General features: G+C 32.0%; 4 protein-coding genes across 13 annotated transcripts in view; 2 read left to right on the forward strand and 2 right to left on the reverse strand.

The window, feature by feature from the left end:
- Positions 1-184: 184 nt before the first annotated feature.
- On the reverse strand, positions 185-2,827 carry LOC127063491 (26S proteasome non-ATPase regulatory subunit 12). The gene is made up of 8 exons (XM_050993352.1): positions 2,659-2,827; positions 1,944-2,113; positions 1,624-1,860; positions 1,464-1,568; positions 1,207-1,388; positions 913-1,137; positions 671-827; positions 185-562 (listed from the first exon to the last, which is right to left on the reverse strand). The coding sequence occupies exons 2-8, from the start codon at positions 2,103-2,105 to the stop codon at positions 272-274; spliced, it is 1,359 nt and encodes a 452-aa protein (XP_050849309.1). The 5' UTR covers positions 2,106-2,113; positions 2,659-2,827; the 3' UTR covers positions 185-271.
- Positions 2,828-3,143: 316 nt separating this feature from the next.
- Positions 3,144-7,145, forward strand: LOC127063355 (autophagy protein 12-like). 5 transcript variants are annotated; one of them, XM_050993031.1, is made up of 6 exons: positions 3,144-3,509; positions 3,622-3,758; positions 3,848-4,021; positions 5,610-5,731; positions 5,903-6,004; positions 6,163-7,145. In XM_050993031.1, the coding sequence occupies exons 1-3, from the start codon at positions 3,341-3,343 to the stop codon at positions 3,968-3,970; spliced, it is 429 nt and encodes a 142-aa protein (XP_050848988.1). In that variant the 5' UTR covers positions 3,144-3,340; the 3' UTR covers positions 3,971-4,021; positions 5,610-5,731; positions 5,903-6,004; positions 6,163-7,145. The 5 variants fall into 5 exon arrangements, with proteins under 5 accessions (XP_050848988.1, XP_050848986.1, XP_050848987.1 ...); XM_050993029.1 differs by having other exon boundaries at positions 5,610-6,004; XM_050993030.1 differs by having other exon boundaries at positions 5,903-7,145.
- LOC127063349 (cilia- and flagella-associated protein 52) lies at positions 5,312-10,722 on the reverse strand. 2 transcript variants are annotated; one of them, XM_050993012.1, is made up of 13 exons: positions 10,605-10,722; positions 9,104-9,353; positions 8,713-8,912; positions 8,440-8,617; positions 8,079-8,328; positions 7,704-7,971; positions 7,410-7,582; positions 7,167-7,315; positions 6,943-7,088; positions 6,697-6,848; positions 6,058-6,620; positions 5,875-5,963; positions 5,312-5,768 (listed from the first exon to the last, which is right to left on the reverse strand). In XM_050993012.1, exons 2-13 carry the CDS (start codon positions 9,147-9,149, stop codon positions 5,544-5,546), a joined length of 2,439 nt encoding a protein of 812 aa, XP_050848969.1. In that variant the 5' UTR covers positions 9,150-9,353; positions 10,605-10,722; the 3' UTR covers positions 5,312-5,543. The 2 variants fall into 2 exon arrangements, with proteins under 2 accessions (XP_050848969.1, XP_050848970.1); XM_050993013.1 differs by having other exon boundaries at positions 9,104-9,188; positions 10,605-10,717.
- Positions 10,723-11,483: 761 nt separating this feature from the next.
- Positions 11,484-22,548, forward strand: part of LOC127063347 (ubiquitin carboxyl-terminal hydrolase 7) — an 11,728-nt gene continuing 663 nt past the window's right edge. The window contains exons 1-19 of one of the 5 annotated variants that reach the window (XM_050993010.1): positions 11,485-12,049; positions 12,155-12,641; positions 14,124-14,222; positions 14,402-14,677; positions 14,797-14,915; positions 14,993-15,127; positions 15,231-15,425; positions 15,505-15,676; positions 15,765-15,957; positions 16,050-16,209; positions 16,364-16,558; positions 19,275-19,496; positions 19,900-20,194; positions 20,454-20,673; positions 20,752-20,919; positions 21,037-21,541; positions 21,683-21,754; positions 21,816-21,918; positions 22,144-22,548. The exon at positions 22,144-22,548 is cut by the window's right edge and continues 663 nt beyond it. In XM_050993010.1, the coding sequence (XP_050848967.1) occupies positions 12,026-12,049; positions 12,155-12,641; positions 14,124-14,222; positions 14,402-14,677; positions 14,797-14,915; positions 14,993-15,127; positions 15,231-15,425; positions 15,505-15,676; positions 15,765-15,957; positions 16,050-16,209; positions 16,364-16,558; positions 19,275-19,496; positions 19,900-20,194; positions 20,454-20,673; positions 20,752-20,919; positions 21,037-21,541; positions 21,683-21,754; positions 21,816-21,918; positions 22,144-22,268 (3,765 nt within the window). In that variant the 5' untranslated portion in view covers positions 11,485-12,025 and the 3' untranslated portion in view covers positions 22,269-22,548. Of the gene's footprint in view, positions 12,642-14,123; positions 14,223-14,401; positions 14,678-14,796; positions 14,916-14,992; positions 15,128-15,230; positions 15,426-15,504; positions 15,677-15,764; positions 15,958-16,049; positions 16,210-16,363; positions 16,559-19,274; positions 19,497-19,899; positions 20,195-20,453; positions 20,674-20,751; positions 20,920-21,036; positions 21,542-21,682; positions 21,755-21,815; positions 21,919-22,143 lie in introns of all 5 variants that reach the window. The other 4 variants (XM_050993006.1, XM_050993007.1, XM_050993009.1 and 1 more) reach the window with 4 other exon arrangements.

Genomic DNA, 22,548 nt, shown 5'->3' on the forward strand with positions numbered 1-22,548 from the left:
TTTTCATCCAATGATTCGTTTATATATACTTTTTATTGTTGTATGTGTCCTCTTTATAGCGTGTTTTCACTTCTAATTTTTAATATATATATATATATTACAATTTTTTTCTTTCTATGAATGATAAAATAATTATAACAAATTATATCAAAAAAGAAGAAAGAAAAAAGAAAAAGAAAACAAGTTCAATAGTGTATAAAATTTTATCTGTGGCACAATAAATACATCGAACGATACACATTCGTAAGATTCAAATATATCAATCAATGTTTTATGATTGTGCAACAGCAAGCATTTCCTCCTGATGGATCAGGTGGGTTGTGTGATTTACAAGGCTCATTAATTTTGATAGAGAAGCAGCCCACGTATCTAATAAAGCTGCTGGTTCCTGACTTCCTGTGAAACGTACTACACCAGCGGGACGATCAGTACGTGCATTAATTACACCTGTTTCCACTAAATTGCATAAGCATGCTTCAGTTTCCTCAACAGGAAGATCCAATAACTCTGCCATACGAGTCAATGTAATCTTTGTGTAATATTTTGCCATGATTCTAATATTCTAAAGAAAAAAAAATATTTTCTTTATTTATTTTTTTTTCCTTAATAAAAAACAAGTATATAACAAAATATTGAAAAAATGAAGCACGCAAGTTAAACCTGTACTTACATGCTCAACAACTCGATTACGCAGATCAGCCCAACGTTTACGACCTTCTTCTGTTAATGCAGAAAATACTTCTGTTGCTCTGAGTTCTCTCTCATAAATTTCACAAAGGCCAGACCATTTTATTAATTCTGGATTTACAAAGAGGCGTAAAAGTTCTCTGCAAAATATTGCCATTATCATTGTCACAGTTTAAAGTTATGTTTAGAGATGATTTCATCCCAATATATTAGTATATATCATACTTGTATATAGGTATTTCATCTAGCATTTTGTCAGCTAGCAGTCTATGAGTCAAGTCTGCTTGTTCTGGTTCATGCGAAGCAAGTATTAAGTAAAGCACTGCACGTGATAATGCAGTATGTCTTTTTTCTGGATCCTCTCTAACGGCTGGTGTTTCAAGTACAGCTCGATTATGACGACATAATTCTAAATGCCAACCCTCGTGTCGAGATAATTCCATCATTAAACTAAAAAATAATTCCCGTCAAAGTTTAATCGTACGGAGTTCGTCTAAACGAATAGATAATATTACATACTCGTAGTATTTTAACTTCAATGTCTGTGTCTCTTCGTCATTTTCATCGCTGAAGAATTTGACATTAATTTTTTTAGCAATTATTTGCGTTCGCATGAAGTCTTTCTTTGCTAAACACAAACGCATTTGTTCTAAAATAAGAGAGGCCTTCTCACGACGCGACATACTGCCATAAGTTTCCACCTACGCGATACATTCATAATTTATTTTGTAAATAAAAAGCGTATTGTTTTTAATTAAATAAATTAAATTAAATACCTGTAATTCAAGCATTACAGCGGCAGCTCCATTTATGTCACCATCTTCTTCTTTTATTTTAGCTAATCGATGAGTGAGTCTTGCTCTTTCTACTTCTACATAAATCTACAAATTGAAATTGTTATTATTATCTAACAAATTGATTATGTCGAAAACTTACTTTTCCTTCTGTTACTGAACGCAAAGTTTCAATTAGTTTAACCATAGTTTCCTTATCCGGAGTTTTATCTACGTAACTACAACATTCTTGAACCATTTTTGTTACAGCTTGTTTTAATTGAGAACGCCTCTTTGATAAAAGAACTATGTGCTCGTTCAGTGCAGCCCAATTTTTTGCTTCCAAACAAATTTCGCATATAGCAACAAGCACTCGAGATGTTGATGCCATATCAGCTCCCTAAAATAATATATATTTTATTACATGCTTTCAATTATGTAATATAACATAATAAAATCTTTTTTGAATCAATTTATACGTACAGTTCTAGTAAGTTTTTCTAATGCTAACAATTGATCTAAGGCATCATGTAGCTTTCCTTCTCGAGCTAATTTTTTACATTCTGGAATCTTAGTATCACAATTAGTACTATAATCCACTTCCATCTTCATTATGCGTCCACCGTCCATTGTTCCCTCTGGCATTTTGATTTCTATTCATAATACATAAAAATTAAATAAAAGTATATAAAAATAATTAAATAAAACCTTAATTATTTATATATATATAAAATATTTATATGTATACATACATGTGTGTGTATACAATAGTAATATTATTTTAACAATACAATTAACTAGTAAACGACTTTATATGAAATTATAAAAATATATAAAAATTTTTTTGGAACGAATGTATTATGAACGAATGTATTATGAACGAATGTATTTGAACGAATGTATTATAAAATAGTGTGTGCCTTTACTATAGATACTTCTCACAATTACATTGCACTTTTTTCTTTAAAATATATTCACAGAATTATATTTAATACAATAAGAAAAATCAATTATAAATATGAAATATATGCATATATATATATTATTCTATCTTGAAAAACATAAATTAACGAACAGTTTATGTTTATTAAAATTTTGCTACTTTATTTTAGGTAGGGTTAAGTTCCTAAAGTGTCAGTACATTGCAAATGTGACTCTTGTCCTAAAAAATTATAAAAATATATATTAGAAATTTTACCTCTGAGAAAGAAATTTAAAAGAAAGATTCTTAAACTATTTCACACAATTTTAAATATATCTGTTTTATCGTTTAAAAAATAATAAAGGATAATTCAATATACATTCACAACGCTTTTATACACTTGTGTACACTTTATATACTTCTCTACCAAACTTGTAGATCATAATGCCGGACCAAACGACCTGCGCATGCGCACTAGTACATTTCTGATTGGCCATGTTTCTAGCGGTAAATTTAAATATTCGGATTGGGAATGTATTTGCATTTCTATTTCTTATAATTAGACTATACACATATATATTTCGTTTTTCGTTAAAATGTTCCTTTAAAAATAACAAATGTTTATTAGTTTCTTTATTTTCATTTACTTTTGTTTATTTGTTACAATCAAACTTTATAGTTTCTTTCGATTTGTCGTTTACGAACGAAATAATGTTTCCTTGTCCAAGTAGATGGCACTTGTTCGTTTTATACTCAAATGTAATGTATAATACATAAATGGTGAATCTGAATGTTGTCATGGGTTATTCGAATGTTTAATAATACATATGATTTCTACAAGTTTATCACGAGCTACGAATTTTTATGTTTTCGACATAGTTGATACGGTTCTATTTCATGTTTTATTTATGATAATTTAATTTATTTTACGATTGGCAAAGTTATAAAATTATAAATAATGGCTGAAAAGGAAGGTGATAGTTCCACGAGTGAAGTTGTGAAAACTGAAGATTTAACTGATAACACAGCTAATGAAGAAGCACCAACAAGTTTGGAAAATATAGCACAAGATACTAATACTACTCGAAATGGTGGTCCTCCAGTTGCTTCAAAGGACAAAGAAAAAAGTAATTGTTATAATAATTAATCGAAATTCGTTATAATCATAAAAATTCACATAATTATAAATTAGAAATAAGTAAAATGCATACGATATTTATCTGTCATCCAATGTTTTAGTTGATATCTTATTAAAAGCAACTGGCAACGCACCTATCATGAAACAGAAAAAATGGTCTGTTTGTCAGGATAATCAAATAGGAAGAATTTCAGATTTTATGAAGAAGTATCTTAAATTAGAATCCTCTGAGAGATTAGTAAGTCTATAAAATATTTAAAATGTATACAAAATATTAAAAAAAAAAAAACTTCTTTATTCATTTATTTGTCTGTACATTTTTTTCAGTTTCTTTACGTAAATCAAACTTTTGCACCAGCACCAGATCAAACAGTAAAAAACTTATATGATTGTTATGGTGCGGATGGAAAATTAATCATTCATTATTGCAAAAGTCCAGCATGGGGCTAACTGTGACCTTCCTTTGATGCTTAAGCATTGTATGGTGTCCTTTTATTAACGGTAAAAACTTTTTATTAATATAATTTTTTTCTAGGCTTATAAATCCATTTCTGATATTGTATATAAATTGCACTTAAGATCACAAGTTAAAGTAGATATATATTTATTTATAATCAATTCAATTTATGCGTATATTATGTTCCTAATATATTCATTTATTATGAGATGCTAATATATTGTGAAGAATAAGGTTTTTATTCCATATAGATTAGTTTTGTATAAAACTTCTTCTTTTTTCATATAATATATATTATTTTATTTTATTTATTTGCCATAATAAACCGAAATAATATGTACCTGATTATACAGGTATACTGTTGAATAAAGTGTCTATTTTAGAATGACGTTGCTTATAATGTTTTGCTATATATTTTAAGATAAGAATTTAAAAAAATTTTCTACACCTACCATATGTTTGTACTTGTTTTTATATTAGTTTCATTCTCTCTAACGATATTCTAAAAAATATCTTAAAAAGAAAAAATTTAATTTTTGGTATGAATTTTTGAAATGTTACATTATTATCTTTTGCTTTGTTAAATAATACAATTTTTTTAAACATTTTTTCATTACAACAAGAGACAACGAGTTGTCTACAGAATTAATATGTGTCAAAAATATATAATTAATAGATAAAATTATAATAATTCCAAAAAATCTCTATCGCTTTGTATAGCGGACATGAGCGCAGAAACTAGTGCCACGCCAGTGGTTGGCAATACTGACAGATTGCCTATCCTGCGCCATTAGCGTTTTTACTTTTTTGCGTCGAACGATCAGTGATGTATCAAGAAAACGCTAAATTCAATTTTCAAAAATGAAAACGCAAATTTTTTCAAACATACAAAATGTGATCAATTAAAAAAAAATAATTTATTCGATCTACGATATCAACGTAAAAAATCTTTACTCTAAATTAATAATCATAGGAAACTATATCCGAAAGAATTTTTCTGATTTACAATTAATTTTCGAAAATAAAAAATATGCTATTACTTGGTATTTCAATACACTATTATACGATATATAATGTATGTACAATAATAATATCAAAAAATTTGGATTTGATAATATAATTCCTCTTTATACGTTTGCTTTATTCAGCGACAATCATAAAATTTATTGCGTAGATTTATTTCGACAACCTATCGATATATCTGCTTTCAAAAGTAAAATTATTCTTCATGTAGATTTTAATAAAACTGTGACTATTCCTACGGATATAATCGAAGAAACGATATGTTATGTAATTATGTTTCAAAAGGTTTCATAAAAGACTTGTCTAAAAAATAATAAGTTTTACATCTCATATATTTTTTTGTACGATATACCAATCTTCCTCATTCCTGATATTTCAGGGCAAATTATGAATAATGTGTTTGTCAATTCATAATGTTGCATACATTTGAATCAATCATAATACTTGTTATAACACAAATACATACGCGTATATAAAATGATTTCCATATTTAATTACGTACGACATAAACGATCGTAACTCCGACATAAATATGATGTATACTCATTGTAAAGATTTCCGTTCAGTCGAAATTTTCGATTTTAATAGAGATTTCTTATTGCTTTGCAGAGACGCACGGCGTTGGCTAGATGAAGCAGAGTTCGCCGTTTCAGTTGGGTTTCTCGAGCTACGTTTTGAATTAAGCAATGATTTCGTTTCCATATTTTTCGCGCAAGGACATTCACCCAAAGGTTCTTCAGTTCGATTTTGTTCGTTTAAAGTTTTTACCTGCAATATGGAATACTTGTTAAGTCGTACATCGACGGAACAATCGCTATGCTTAGATAAAATCAAATTCGACGTTTTAATAGAATCAATTGCTTTTTGTACCAACCGACGTTGTATCCTTATCTTTGACGCAGGAGCAAATTGGTGAAGGTATACCAGCTGGATCGCGTGTACATGGCTGTAGCTGATCATCGCCTGTGAAATATTTAATTTGATAGAATTATTTATTCGCAAGAGTACGTTGAATTTAAATCGAGTTTAAATTTTATTTGTTGATTTTTTCTAATACCATGGTATGTAGTCCTAACACTTTCAGCAGTCTCATCCACCTGGTTCATACCAGCGACATGTTCTCCTAAATCGTCCAGCTTTAAATCGTCGCATTTCACTTCAGGTTCCTCTGGCTTAACAGCTGTACGCGCTGTCACTGATTTTGATTTGATGGATGGTGTCTTCACACGCGCCATTATAAATGGGGACTTCCAAATGATGATAGCGCCATCGGCGCTCACCGATACCACATGTTCGCCATTAGAGCTAAATTTACACGATGTTATTATCGCGGCATGACCTATGCCAATATGTGTGACATTGGCCGTGTGATATTCCCAGAGCTTAACAATGCAATCGTTTGAGCCGGTGACGAAGTATTGTCCATCAGGGCTAATATCTATGCAATTCAATGATCCTGAGGTAGAACCCTCGATTTCACGAACCAACGAAGCGTCCCACGTTTCCCAATAGGCAATCTTACGATCTGTACCGCAAGTCAAGATTTGTATGCTATTAGGACTGAAACACGCGGCCATATACATCGTGTTACCCATTAAAACTTGCTTCCTCGCGCAACGTCTGTTGATTAACGATTGTCCATCAATTTGTCACATTCCAAAAAATGTAATATTGTAAATAGCTAATCAACACTTACATTACGTCCCATATTATGCACGTACCGTCCGTGCTCGAACTAACCAAATCCTCGTTATTAGAGGATATACACAATGATGTTATGGGTCCTCTATGTTCTTTAAGAATTGAGACGAGTCGTTGAACGTCGGGTTTTATGTCCCATATACGTACCTACGAATGATGACATATTGATCATATCGAAAATTTTAAAGAAGAAGGATGAGGATGAAACAAGAGAATGATGAATGTATAAAATATAAATTACCTGTCCATCGCAACCTCCGCTGATTAATCTTTTCCCGTCTGCCGTTATCACGACTGCCGATGCAGCTTTTATGTGAGCATTATGGATAGTGAAGATAAGTTTACCCTTTTGTGGCGTGAATGCTCTTACGATACCGTCATTCCATGCTGCAATGTTCAATAAATAGAAGAAAAGTATTGTTAATTAAAGGATTTTATCTATATTTTTTTTATATATACACCTACCAGAAATTATCATTCGTCCATCGTGAGAAAAACATAAGCAGCTACAGACGAAATTAGGTACAGAAATTCTAAGCAATTCCTTTTGCGTTTCTAATCTCCATAATCTAATATCGTTTTTTCCAGCTGTAGCAAATATTTCAGAATAATTCCTATAACGTTGAAAAAAAAAAAAAAAAGGAAAAGAAAAGAATTATTTCGATGTTCGGTATAAAAAGATCACTTTATCGATGTTTCCGATCTTACCAAGGAAAAACGATGGAATATATGGAACTATTGTGACAAGTCACAAGAAGTCTCATATCGAAATCGGACAATCTTATTTGATAGATCTCGCTTAGGGCAGTTCCAACCAATACAAAATCATTCTTGTATAATAACATTGACGTCACGGTACCGCAGACATTTTCTACAAGATGCTGCCAAATAGCTTTTCACTCGTTTGACTTACGAATGATTGCGAATACAGAAAAAAAGAGCAAAAAAAAAAAAGAAAGAAAAAAGAATTCTTTTCACATAACATTTTCTTTTATCACTTACAGTTTTGATTTGCGGTGTACTCGGTAGTTTGGCGAACTTGGTCTTACTAAAATCGATATCCATGATTTCGATTAGCTCGACTGTACCATCACCTGCACCAACAATCATTCTCTCATCTTTTAAAAGCAAAAGTTTCTCCACACCGCCAGCATAACATTCTACTTCGCCCTTTGCTTGATTTACTCTTTTCGATCCTTTGTACATCTTCGAATAGCAACCTATCATCACTGATTCCGCTTGTTCTTCATCTTCGGAACGGTAATTCAATCTATGTATAGATATATAAGAAAAATTAATGTTTATTATCGTAGAGACACGATAAAATAATTTACATCGATTATAAAAAAATTCTATTATACATCTAAACATAAGAACCTTGCTTTTATGATATCGCCCGAGGACGTTCCACAATAAGCGTCAGTATCTTTTTCACTTATAACGATACAATTTATCGAACGTCTTAATTTTCCTACTTTCACGTTTACGCCGTAAACCTTTCTTCTTTTCGAATCGATTCGCCAAACTTTGAGGGTTCTATCACCACCGGTAAGAAAACATTCTCCGTGTGTATTCATTCTTGTTATCGTGTAAGTGTTACCAGCTATTTCATTACTCGCAAATGATCCTGAAAATCAATTTAACGTTATTCGATCATCAAGAATACACACGATAGATACGTACACGCGCGTATACATATATACACATGTATACAGATTTATGAGAAAATTTCATTTACCACACATAGCATCGTTATTTCGTACGTCCCATATTACAACGTTACCATCGTCTCTCCCACCAAGGCTTATCAAATAATTGCTATCCAATGTGAAACAAATGTCTTCGACTCTTACTTTATGAATTTCATAGCTACTTTTTACAGTACGATTTTGATAATCCCAAACGATGACCATAGCCTGTTAAAAAAAAAAAAAAAAAAAAAGAAAAGGAAAATTATAAAAAAAGTAAATTCGATCTTACCGTATGAAATTACACGAACTCTTAGTATTACCTTAAATCCGAGATGATTTATCTGACCAGAAGCCACAAAATTACCGCATGGAGAAACACATACCGCAGAAATTAAATTTGTATGTCCGCTTAAAAACGATTGTTCGCCAGAAGCTATATGTTTTATCGTTACTTTGTTTCCCATCGGATAAATCATATGCTCTTGATCAGGATGCAATCTTAATGCATTTTTCATAACACCTAATCAATTAATTTGGAATATTTATTATAAAACTTCATTATTCCGATATATGTATTACGAACGGAAATACAAATTATGTGTATATGTATGTATATGTATATATGTATATATGTATGTATGTATGTATATATGTATGTATGTGTCAGAAAAGATATTGACCCAAAAAAAAAGATGAAAAAATTATACGAACCATCGAATCCTATTATTCCAATTATATCAAGCGGTTTAGTATCCATCCTTCTGATTAGATTCAATTTGCAAAAGGATTTTTATTTCTTTTCAATGATTATCAATAGGATGAAAGAGATTAAAGAAAATAACAACTTCCTCACTTTCGAATCGGTAAACTTACTTAGAGACAAGTAGCATGTGTCACGATGTAAATAATACAGTTATCGTTACCATGGTCACCGACAGAAAATTAGTATCATCGCATGGTACTATCGGTTACCAAGAAAATATCGAAGAAAAAATTTATGTGTGTATGCGTATATTATATATATATATATATATATGTATGTATGTATGTATGTATGTATGTACATGAATGCGTTAGAAATAAATATGAAAATATCAATTCTTCAAGTATGAAGTATAAGTACAGTGTAAAGTTTTTAATTTTTTTTATTTATCCCGTTTTTATATATTTCTTTGTTTGTTTTTCTATCATTTCTCTCTCACATACACATACATGCATAGTCATTTATCAAATTTGATTTTAATAATCTTCTAATACCGTCTTACATATAGTTTATAAGCTATTAAAGGAATTTTTACTCGACTTAAGTAGATAATCCAACGACTCAAGGCATTGTGAGACTTCTTGGTTTGAACTAATGTAATATATGTATCTATATACATATATTCATTATATTTTTCGAAATATACTTAACTCATGCCGAAAGGTGAGTGTTACTACGTGAGTCAAGACGATGACATTGGAATTTTTTAAAATTACGTACATACATAATATCATTTATGTTCGATGGCGCGATTAGACATACAATAATGCGAAAAATGTTAATAATCGTTTAAGTAAAAAATATCGAGGACTCGAGGAAAAAAGAATTAAGACGTTAGAATGAAACGAAATAACCTTAACAATTTTCTTATAAGAATGGATTAGTAACGACGGAATGATTGCTTTCCTATTGCATTTACTGATCGAATAAAAGTGAAATGAAATCGATATTCGACCAATCATCAGATTGATTTCTCGGTAAGTCCTTAAATTACTTAAACTCTGACGAGATTAGTGTAGTTGACCTTGATGAAAGGGTGAAATCACGTAATTATATTTATACGAAGCGACACGTGTATTTGCAGTTCGTAAAAATAATTCGAATGGTATGTAAAGCATTTTTCTAATTCTCGAGCATTATTTCTAATTAGATAATTTTTATACGCTTTTAAAGCATTATTATAATTACAATTCTGTAACATTTATTTAATTTAATTTATGACTAAAATCTAATTCTTCCGTTCACATGAGCTCATACATAGATACCCTCGTTTCCAGCCAATAAGAGTGCTTGAAAACTAGGGAAATTTTTTTTACAGATTACCGAACATAATTCGTCAAAACGAAGCTTTTTAATAGAGCGTCCTCAATTATCCTTTATTTTCTCTTATCATGATTTCTAAAATTATATACACACACATATATATATATACACTTTAATTAAAGATACTTTTAGTGGAGGAATATAAAAAGGAATATCGTGATTGGTCGCTGCCAACTATCACCCTTGCAAGATATTTTTTCTTTCGTTTTAGCTCGTCGATTGCATCAAGTCTTGCAACGAGAAGAGAGAGAAAGAAAGAAAGAAAGAAAGAAAGAAAGAAAGGGAGAGAGTCTTCTATTCGTCGTTATAGTTCTTGCCTAAAACACAAAGACAAAATTTCATGGGTAATAAAAAGAGCAGATAATAGGAAAGAGAAGTAGAGAAGTCGATCGAGACGGGAAGGGAAACGGATAGGTAGAGAAACGGACGGTATCAAGAGTAACTACATTGTCGCCATTTTGTTTATTTTCGCAGAAAGGTGTAACTTACCGAACGGGGGAAAGGAGAGAGATAGAGAGGGGAAGAGAGAGAGAGAGGGGAAGAGAGAGAGAGAGAGAGAGCGTGGAAACGAGCGAGAGAGCGAGCAAAGAGCGTATCTTGAGCGTAAAAGAGAAGTAGAAACGGCTCATCGTCTCCCTCTCTTCTTCTCTCTTCTCTCTTTTTCTTTAAGTCTTTCATTCTTTAAACTGTCTCTGTTTCTCTCCTGTTAATCTCTTTCTCCATCGATCTTACATATTTTTTTTATCTTTTCCCCGTACGGTTCAGCCGAACACGTTGTGAACGAAACAGATCGAAAAGCTGGAACCAACGGCAACGTTGATCGCTTTTAACCGTGAGCGTCACTCGCGACACGGATTAATATATCGCGTTTTGGTGGCGCGACGAGAAGAGGAAGAAGGAGAAGAAGAAGAGGTGGCGGAGGAGGAGGAGGAGGAGGAGGAGGAGGAGGAGGAGGAGGAGGTGGTGGAGGTTGAGGAGGAAGGGAGTGTAAGAGGAGAAAGAGAGGAGGTACGTGAATTTTGTGAACGTCGTCGAGTCGAACGCGGCGCCGGTTTCGTGTTCGAAAAAATCGCGTATTATACGGACTGCCGACTGTTGGAAAAAATTGGAAGGGAGACAGGGAAGAAGAACGAAGGGAGTACAACGGATTAAAATCGCTACGACCGCGACGACAGCAACGGCGACGACAACAACGACAACGACCAAGACTTTGACAACGAGGACAACGACGCCGACGACGACGACGACAACAACAACGAGGACGACGACGACAACCAAGAGACAAACACGATCACGACGACGACAGTAACAGCAGCGACAGCAGCAGTAGTAGCAGCAACGACGGCAGCGACGACGGTAGCGACGACGTCGAGGAGACACGGAAACGACGAGGACGAGAGGCAGGAAGAGGAAGGTTCTACTGCCGATAATAATAAGTGGCCGCCCGAGTTAGGCCGCCTGATCGTCGTGATTGAAGACACGAGGGTGAAAATATAAAATATAGGGATATATGTTGTGGGCGTCCCCCGAAAATACGGGGGCACTTGATGGCAACAGAAATTGGGCGAATTGTAAGCAAGTATCAATCATCGCCGTGCGCTAGAGTGTCGTCGTTCTCGAGTCGTCCGAGCGACGCCAGTCATCTTGAGAATACATTGCTAGTTGCTATCGAACAGGAAAACGAAGAACGGCAAGAGGAACAGCAAGATTACCAACGGCAGCAGCAATCACCAACATCACCACCACCACCACCACCACCACCACCGCCATCGCCACCACCACCGCCATCGTCGCCGCCGCCGCCGCAACAGCAGCAGCAGCAACAGCAACAGCATCATCAGCATCAGCAGCAGCAGCAGCAGCAGCAGCAGCAGCATCGTCATCGTCAGCAACTGATGAGCAGCGACCTCGCGCGCGAAAATACGCAGATACGTGTACAACAGCAGCTTCGTAGACGGAGCTCAACCGCTGGAGGAGCGCCGGTCAAAGTATCCGCGGAAATAACCTCGACGGCGGTACCCGCCTCCGAGGTACCTAGCGCAGTCAAGACGACCATCAACATTGGCATCGCGATGAACCACGTTAACGATCAGGAGAATCTTAAGCAGCTCAATCTGACGCCGGTTCAGGTTAACGAGGTCGAGGAGATGGACACGCAAGAGGGTGAGTTTTCGGATCTTTTCGTTATACCTTTTTACGGCTCTCCTCTCGATCCAACGCCGTCTATACGTATTAGTATGACTCTTTGTTACTTACGCATCGAAACGCGTTGACTATTTGGATCGTGATCTTTTCTCTCTTTTTCTCTATCTATCTCTCTCTCTCTCTCTCTCTCTCTCTCTCTCTCTCTCTTTCTTTTTCTTTTTTCTTTCTTTCTTTTTTTCTTCCTTCCTTTCTTTCTTCCTTTCTTCCTTTCTTTCTTTCTTTTCTCTCTCTCTCTCTCTCGCTCTCTCTCTCTCTCTCGTTCTCTCTCTCTCTCTCTCTCTCTCTCTCTCTCTCTCTCTCTCCTCTCTTCTCTCTTCTATACGGAGATCGGAGAAAGTCGAGAAACATTTGCATTATTTTGACAATACATCCGTTCACTTTATTCGCCACGTTTATATTAACACGATGTTCTTGAAATTATTCAACGTGTTTTTTCTTTTTTTCTTTCTTTCTACGCTTATATGTATATACCATTTGTAGCGAACGATGCATGTTCTCTTCATACGATGCTATAACAGCGAGGTTTATTAGTAAACTTTTTTTTCCGAGAACCTATCAATTTTGAAATAGTTCTAACGGAATTTGGAGAAAAAAAAATTTTAAAGAACACAGATTCGGTTTTTCTCTCATCAGCTGAATTTGAAATATATATTTTATCTTCGTATAGAATCTAATATTCATTTCAAATGTTACACCGCAGAATAACTATTTTATTTAATGTTATAATAGGTATTTCTTTTTATTTTTTTTTTTTTCTCTCTTTTTTTTTTTTGGATACAGTATACACTTAATATATTAGTTTGATGTAAAAGTAATTGATATTGTTTGGAAAACGTTGGATCGTACTTTGATTATTATATTATTTTATTTCGAAAGAGCAGACAATGTTGTATCGAAGCTGTAAGTTATTTTCTTTCGAGTCTCTTTATAGTAGTTATTCTATTTTTATATATTTATGAATATTTTAAATATATAAAATAATCGCTGATTTTGTGCTGTTCATTTCAAATCATTATTCAACTGTTTTCTAGTAATATGGAAGATTGTGAAATTAAATGTGATTAAAAGTATTGAGAATTTAATTGATATATGATAAATTGAAAAAAATGATTGTTTCGCAGCATAATTTTGCTGCATGGTAATGCCGTTATTATATATTACTACTATGATGATACATTCTTGGGATATGTAGCAGAATTCCAAAAATATCTTTGTGAAGTTAATGCACTTTTCATTTACAGATAACCTTACTTCTTGACATTTTCATCTCATTGATTTCTTAGTCAGATTCCTGTTCTTTGTTATATGAAATTGTTAAAGTGGAAATGATAAGGAAAATTAAGATTTTTCAGATATCGTGATATTACTATCATAAGTGTGTCATTATCTATAAAGAAAGGTAAAACTACAGAAGATTGTATTTATGCTTGTAATTTATAGAAACACCAAATGATGGTGGTGGGGATACAAACGAGAGCCGTCCTATTAATGGAGAACAAGAATTAGCGTCTATAGTACAAGATCAAGAAATGGAGGAAGGTTTGTTGCTTTTTATTGCTTATAGATATACGTTATATGTTTTGTATTTGTGTACATTTTTGACGCTTCCCTTTTTCTAATTTATCTAATTTATTCGGATTTATATTACCTTAATATTGTCTTAATTTCATTAAGACATGGAATGTATTTTGACAGTAATTTTATCATCTCTTTATTAGACGAAGCAAGATCAGAGGCCACATTTCGTTACACAGTTGAAAATATTTCAAAAATGAAAGAATCTCAATTGTCACCTGCTTGTTTTGTTCGTAATTTACCATGGAAAATAATGGTGATGCCAAGATCTAGTCCAACACAAGAAAGACAGACACAAAAATCGCTTGGTTTCTTCCTACAATGTAACGGAGAAAGCGAATCTACTTCATGGAGTTGTTCTGCTACAGCAGAGCTTCGACTATTATCTTGTAAAGAAGGACAGCCACCTTTCAATAGAAGTAAGTACAACGCAATTAGTATGAAGAAACAATTAATATGTTATGAAAAATATATTTTTGTTTTTCTTTTTTAAAGATTATAGTACAACGTAATTAAAAAATTTTAATTTCCATTGTAGAGATACAACATCTCTTCTATAGTAGAGAAAACGACTGGGGATTTAGTCATTTCATGGCATGGCATGAAGTATTGGATCCAGATAAAGGTTTTATCAAAGATGATTGTATAACTCTTGAGGTTCATATACTATATTATTATATATCGCTCATGTTTTAAACAATGTATTTTTTTACATTTTAATTTATAATGCATAGGTTCATGTAATAGCTGATGCACCACATGGTGTTTGTTGGGATAGTAAAAAACATACAGGACATGTAGGTTTAAAAAATCAAGGAGCTACATGTTATATGAATTCTTTACTTCAAACCTTGTACTTCACTAATCAGGTATATTGAATACCAATTATATAATTTGATTTGATTTGATTTGATTTGATTTGATTTGGTATATAAATTTCACGTGTAATGTGATAACAATATAAATTTCTAGCTACGTAAAGCAGTTTATAAAATGCCAACTGAGAGTGATGATTCCAGTAAAAGTGTTGCATTAGCTTTACAAAGGGTTTTTCACGAATTGCAATTTTCTGACAAACCTGTTGGGACAAAAAAGTTGACTAAAAGTTTTGGATGGGAAACGCTGGATTCTTTTATGCAACATGACGTACAAGAATTTTTACGCGTGGTAAGTTAAAATGCAGAGGAATAAATTATGTTTTCTTTGCATCCATGAAGTTTGATTTTAATTGATTATTCTGTGACAGTTGTTAGATAAATTAGAAAGCAAAATGAAAGGTACGTGTGTAGAAGGTACAGTGCCAAAACTATTTGAAGGAAAAATGATGTCCTTTATTAAATGCAAGAACATAGAATACAAGTCCACGAGAGAAGAAACTTTTTATGATATACAATTGAACATAAAAGGAAAGAAAAACAGTATGTGTTTGGATTATCATGATTGATTTAATCTTATTATTTAATGTATTTCTCGCAACCCTACATTTACGTATGATTTGCATTTCAGTTTACGAATCTTTTAGTGATTATGTGAGCACTGAAAGTCTTGATGGTGATAACAAATATGATGCAGGAGAGCATGGCTTGCAAGAAGCTGAGAAAGGTGTTATTTTCTCATCGTTTCCTCCTGTTTTACATTTACATTTAATGCGATTTCAGTATGACCCAGTCACAGATTGCTCAGTTAAATTTAATGATAGGTTAGTGATATATAAATTAACAATTTTCTTTACACGTATAAAATAACGAATGCAAGTACGATAATGTTAATGAAACGAGATCGTCTTTGAAGGTTTGAATTCTATGAAAAAATTAATCTCGACAAGTACTTGCAAAATAAAGATCCTGCAAGAGGAAGTGCAGATTATACTTTGCATGCAGTTCTCGTACATAGTGGTGACAATCATGGTGGTCATTACGTCGTATTTATTAATCCTAGTGGAGATGGAAAAGTAAGTTAATTTTTTTTTTTTATATTCACAATTTCTTTAAAACACGTTGACAAAGATTGATATATTTACGTGTAACCAACATTGAACGAATATGGTCAAATTTTTACAAACGTATGAAAGAAGATATTTTATAAAATGTTCTCATTTATATTAGTGGTGCAAGTTCGATGATGATGTCGTCTCGCGGTGTACAAAACAAGAGGCCATTGAACACAACTACGGTGGTCAAGATGAGGACATGTCTATGGCTGTGAAACATTGTACTAATGCATATATGCTGGTTTATATAAGGAATTCCGAGTTGGAAAACGTCTTGCAAGAAGTCAAAGAAGAGGATATACCTCAAGAGGTCAGAAACGTCCTTCAAAGAGAGCTTTCCCAGGAGTTGAGCGACCTTGAACGCGACAAAGACGCAACTGATACAATTAAAGACTCGCATACAGAAACTGCGTCTCTTCGTCCGTGCACACAAAATCCTCGAAACCCAAATCTCTGTATTCATGACTTTTAACTTGCAGAAATGGGATAGATGACTAGATGGAACAACTTGTAAATTATATGAATTGCTTTCCGGCAAATGATTTGACTTTTTAAAGTTATATCGAGTCTGCTTATAATATATTATTACTGAAAATGACAGTGTATGAAAGCAACAAACCAAACATCATGAAAACAGCATATACTTAAAATTAGCTATAACTTCATTAATATTTTTTTCTTTTTTTTCTTTTTCTTTTTTTATATATATACATATATATGTATGTATGTATGTATATATATATACACATGCATACATACATATATACATATATATATAACAGTAGCAACACATAATTTTAGCTATTTATTCTTTTAAATACGTGGACTGATCAGAAAGTAAGAATTGCCAATTTTATCGAATTAATTAATACTTTGCTGTCCGTACATATATACATATATTTTTAAGCATTTGTAATTATCTATATCACATACTCTTGATGAAAGGGAAGTAAATATCGTGTAAATTGTTCCCATATACACAAGTATAATATGTTGCATAATATATGTAGCACTTTACTTACGGTGCTACGTGTGCATTATTTACTATTACAAAGCATACGATGTTGCGTAATACAAGATCAAAGTTATTCTATAAAGTTATATGTAAAATCTATTTGCAAAGATATGTATTCTAAATCATGTTATATAGAGATTTGTTTTGTATAATTTTTATAGAATATTTTTTTTTCTTTCTCTTTTTTTTTTTTTTCCAACTATTTTTATAGAGATTTTTCTGTACGGACGATCGAGACGTGTGAAGATATTCTATTTGTGATTTTTATTTTATTTTTATCTGAATTGATAATTTTATATAAAAAGAAGATATGAGACAAATTTTTGATAGATTTATGAGAATTGAAGAGAGTCAATATTCTAAGATACGCGTTGCACTTTAGTCGCTGTCAAAGACTCTGTAGTAGGATCAAATTAATCTAAAGCCTGATTATTGGGGTAATACCGGGACAAGCCTTGGAATGATTATTAAATGATTTTATTGTAATAAACATTGTAAAATAATATATTCGGAATTAATGATTGTATTGTAGTATCATGTTGAAGCTTAAAATGAAAACTGCACACACATATCTTGAATTTAATTGGATATGTTTGCATAATTGTAAAGGAAATAACAGTGGGAAAGTCTTAAGTAAGTGCAGTGATAATAGTTACATATATAACTTAATACAATGAAATAATGCATATTATTCAGTAACAGTTTAAAAAGAGAGAAAAATAGATCTGGTATATTTGGCTTCCTTTTTATGTCTTCTACACTGTATTCGTTATTTAAAAAGGATTGTTTGGTGAGCGAGGAGTAATGTGATTTATTATATTTACATTTTGCTCATTTTCTTGAATCAATATTTACTACTTAATATAAATAATGAATCAAGAATTTTGTGCTTCGCAAAAGTCGGAATCAATGAAACAGCAACAAAAACAACTCGTTAATCATTAAATTCTCTCAATGTTAATAGTGAGTATGTTTCTTAACAGATGCTTATCTATTTATTTGTTGTTACATAATATTAAATAGAAAGAAAGAAGAGGCAAACTATCATCAATAATATAGATACGTTATGGTAGATATAATCGTGGAATACCTTTAAATGCTATACTTACTATTTTATATATAAAAATGAAAAAAATAACGAATAAACTGTTAGATGCTAGAAAATTTAAAGTTTGAATCTACGTTAGTTATTTACACCGTTTCAATATCTGTTCACCAATAGAAAGAACGATATGTAATGTTCAGGTATAACTGAGCATTAATTCGACAAATGTTTAACAGAGCATCTCCACACTACTATAGTTACACATTACATCTCTGCTATTATTCGGCACGAGTGGTGGCCATTCATTTATTTATTTTCTATCCTTGTATTATTAGCGTCGATTATAAAGCATTTTATGTCAGTAATAATTCATTTCTTCTATAAATGTCAATTCTATTTATATAGAAAGATTTGATATGTATATATCCTAAACAGGAATCTTAGCATATGTCTTTCTATGGTTCCATATAATTGCTTGAGCATTGGAATGCATATATGAAAAAAGAATTTTTTAAAATTATGATATTGTGAATTTGGTAGAAGTAAAAAAAATATATAGTGAAAAATTGTTAAATTGTTGATATTGAATATATATATATATATATATATATATATATATATATATATATATATATATATTGCATGTATATATCACACTTAAGTAAATCCATCGCTCCCCACTGAATAATTCTCATAATGTAAATGTTTAACTTGGTAGTCGATATTGCGGCAGATGAACAAAATTAAAATTATGTAAATGGTCAAACGATATTCATTCTTTTGATGTTTGGAATGTTGCTCAATTTCGAATCTCAAAAGTATGATGATAATCTAACTAATTCTCCTATATAATTATTTTTCTCAAAATTAAAAATTTTAGATTTCAAAAAACGTTTAAGGAAAAAGAATAAGACAGATGAATCAAACATTCCTTGCATATAGATAATTTTAATTTTGTTGGTCTAGCTGGTGGAGAGACTTCAAGAGGAGAAGAGGCTGGAACAAATACGAAGAAAGGAGAGATCAGAAGCGCCCTTATTTATGACAATTAACGTTCTTCTTGAGGATAGTTTTGATGGTCACCAAGGAAATGATCTCTACGACCCGGAGCACGCATCATATCGTGTATTTCGCGTACGTAAGCAGGGAACTGTGCACGAGTTTCTTGAACTTCTCAGTGACAGTTTGGTAAGTGCTTATTTAAAATATTATTTAGGCGTGAGCTCTTTGTGAATACAAGTTATATAATTATACAATAAAATTTGATTAACATTATTTTATTCAAAATATCTCAAACACATTCGATATATATGGAATTAATTATTATTTTTATTTGTATTAAAACATGTAAAATAAGAGATGTTCCATCAAAAAAAATCCTTCCGAAGTAGGAGTAAATTATAATAGACTTTTAAGTTTTCTTTAAGAAGGAGAGGAAAAGGATAATTTAATTAATATCATACAATTTTTATATGTCTGTGTGTTTGTAAGAATTAATTTTTTCTTCATTAATTTATTATATTTTATATAACTATTTCATGTAATAATTTTGAGTATGAACAAGTTTATGATATTTCAATTCTTTCTGCAGAGATATCCGATAGAACAGATTCGCGTTTGGCCGTTTAGTATACGTACGAATCAAACCTGCAGGCCAACGTTAATTGAACCAGAAGCTGATCTTCAAAAATCATTGTACGACTGTGCGGATAATGCGAATCCTTGGAATGTGTTTGTAGAGCTCGTCCCTCCGGATTCTGATTTGACAGCGTTACCACCTTTTGATAAAGATACCGATGTCTTGTTGTTTTTTAAACTATATGATCCTAAAAATAAAAAAATCCATTATTGTGGTCACCACTATATGCCTGTGGTAGCGAGAGTTCGTAAGTTTACATTTGTGTCTATATGTCTATAAAGTAAACTTATATTAATTAAATATATATATATCAGTTTATTATTACAATACGGTTTTTATACACGTATTATTTTGTTAATTCATACTGATGTTTCGCGCACATGAGAGAACACAAACATGTTTACATATTATTTTCTATTATGATATTTTAATTCTTTAATAGTTTTTAATATACAATTTATATTTTTGCACTGGCAAAAAATAATTATTATGATGGTTTTGTGCAGTGGAACTTATACCGATATTAAATGAAAGAGCTGGCTTTCCACCGGATACAGAACTAGCACTATACGAAGAAATTAAACCAAACTTAGTTGAAAGAATAGACAACCTGTCAGATCCCTTGGAGAAAGTACTTGAGGAATTAATGGATGGTGATATTATAGTATTTCAGAAGGAGGGAGATAATAAAAAATATGACCTTCCAACTTGCAAAGAATATTTTAAGTAAATATAGAATTTTTTCTAATTCTTTTGAGAGATATATCAGAGAATATTTATTATTAAAATTACAAACATTTTTAGGGATCTATTCTCCAGGGTAGAAGTCACATTTTGTGATAAAACTATTCCGAACGATCCAGGCTTTACAATGGAGCTTTCATTAAGAATGTCATATGATCAAATGGCTAATGCAGTAGCGCAACGCGTAGGCACGGATCCATATCTGTTACAATTCTTCAGGTGTCAAAGGTAAACATTCTATATAAACCTTTTCAAAGCTCTTAACATAATAACAATATGTACGTGCGCGTGTATGTATGGCACAATATATATTATATAGATATATATATGTTTTCTTAATTATAGTTACAAGGATTCCCCAGGATCTGCATTGAAATGTAATTTTGAGGGCAATCTGAAAGAATTGTTTTCATATGGTAAACCAAAAGTAAAGAAATTATTTTACCAGCAGCTTAGTATTAGAGTCAATGAACTTGAAAACAAAAAACAGTTCAAATGTATATGGGTCGGACCATCTTTAAAAGAAGAAAAAGAAATTATTCTTTATCCAAATAAAAATGGAACTGTTGCTACTTTATTGGAAGAGGCTAAGAAACAAGTGGAATTATCTGAAAATGGCTCAGGAAAATTAAGGATATTAGAAATCAATTGTAATAAGTTGTTACCCGGTCCTAGAGACGACGTACTTTTAGATACCTTAAACACATCGGGCACTAAAATGTACAGGATAGAAGAAGTTCCATCTGACGAGCTCAATTTGGCTGATGATGAAATGTTGGTTCCGGTTGCGCATTTTCACAAAGACGTTTTTTCAACGTTTGGCATACCATTCTTCTTTAAAATTAAACACGTGAGCGCTCTTTATATATATATATATATATATATATATATATATATATATATATATATAATATTATCTTAATATATATATATACACATGGATATAAAAAATGACAGATGTATATTTCAATTGATAAATATTTTCTTTTAGGGTGAACCATTTCCAAAGATGAAAGAGAGACTACTAAAGAAACTTGGAGTTCAAGAGAAGGAATTCGAAAAGGTAGGCATCCTAATCTAATTTTGTTTGATCTTTTATGAGAATTCATAAAAAAACTTTGAAGTTTAAGTTCGCGGTGGTTACGATGGGCAAACCACAATTCATTATCGAATCCCCGGATTATTGCATCGACATCGCTGATTTTCAAACTCATCCGAATCAAAGTAGTAAGTGTAATTCTTTTTATAATCTTATAATTTTCCAAAATATACACATATATATTTCAGAGCTTTACTCAAGTTTATACATGCGCACACACATTTAATTACTGATCGAGACAATTTTAATGCTGCATGATGATTGAAACATAAATATGCTATATATATATTTCTTTTTGTTTTGTTTGGATATACTCTCTCAAAATTGACTCTGATAAGGAATAAATGTTGTAGTTTATCCACTTTTAAACGCAGGCACATCGCCACATAGGCCTTGGCTCGGCCTGGAACACGTCAACAAAGCGCCGAAGCGCTCTCGTATCAACTACCTCGAAAAGGCCATTAAGATTTACAATTAAATTTTCGGTGCAGTAAAGAAGAAGAAGAAGAAGAAGAAGAAGAAGAAGAATTTGAAATTAGGCAGCCACTCACATATATAATTTATACGATTGTATAGTAAGAGGAGAGGAGTGTGTCTAAAAAAAAAAAAAAAAATAAAAAAAAATAAAAAAAAAGAGAGACGACACGAGACACGATTGGAAAGATGTGAAATGTACTATTCGTTAATACAGCTAGTTATTAACACGCGCGATTTTAATATTGCCGTAGAAAAACAAAAAAAAACAAAAAAATAACAAA

This window comes from Vespula vulgaris, chromosome 4 (genome assembly GCF_905475345.1).
Source record: "Vespula vulgaris chromosome 4, iyVesVulg1.1, whole genome shotgun sequence".
Classification (NCBI taxonomy): domain Eukaryota; kingdom Metazoa; phylum Arthropoda; class Insecta; order Hymenoptera; family Vespidae; genus Vespula; species Vespula vulgaris.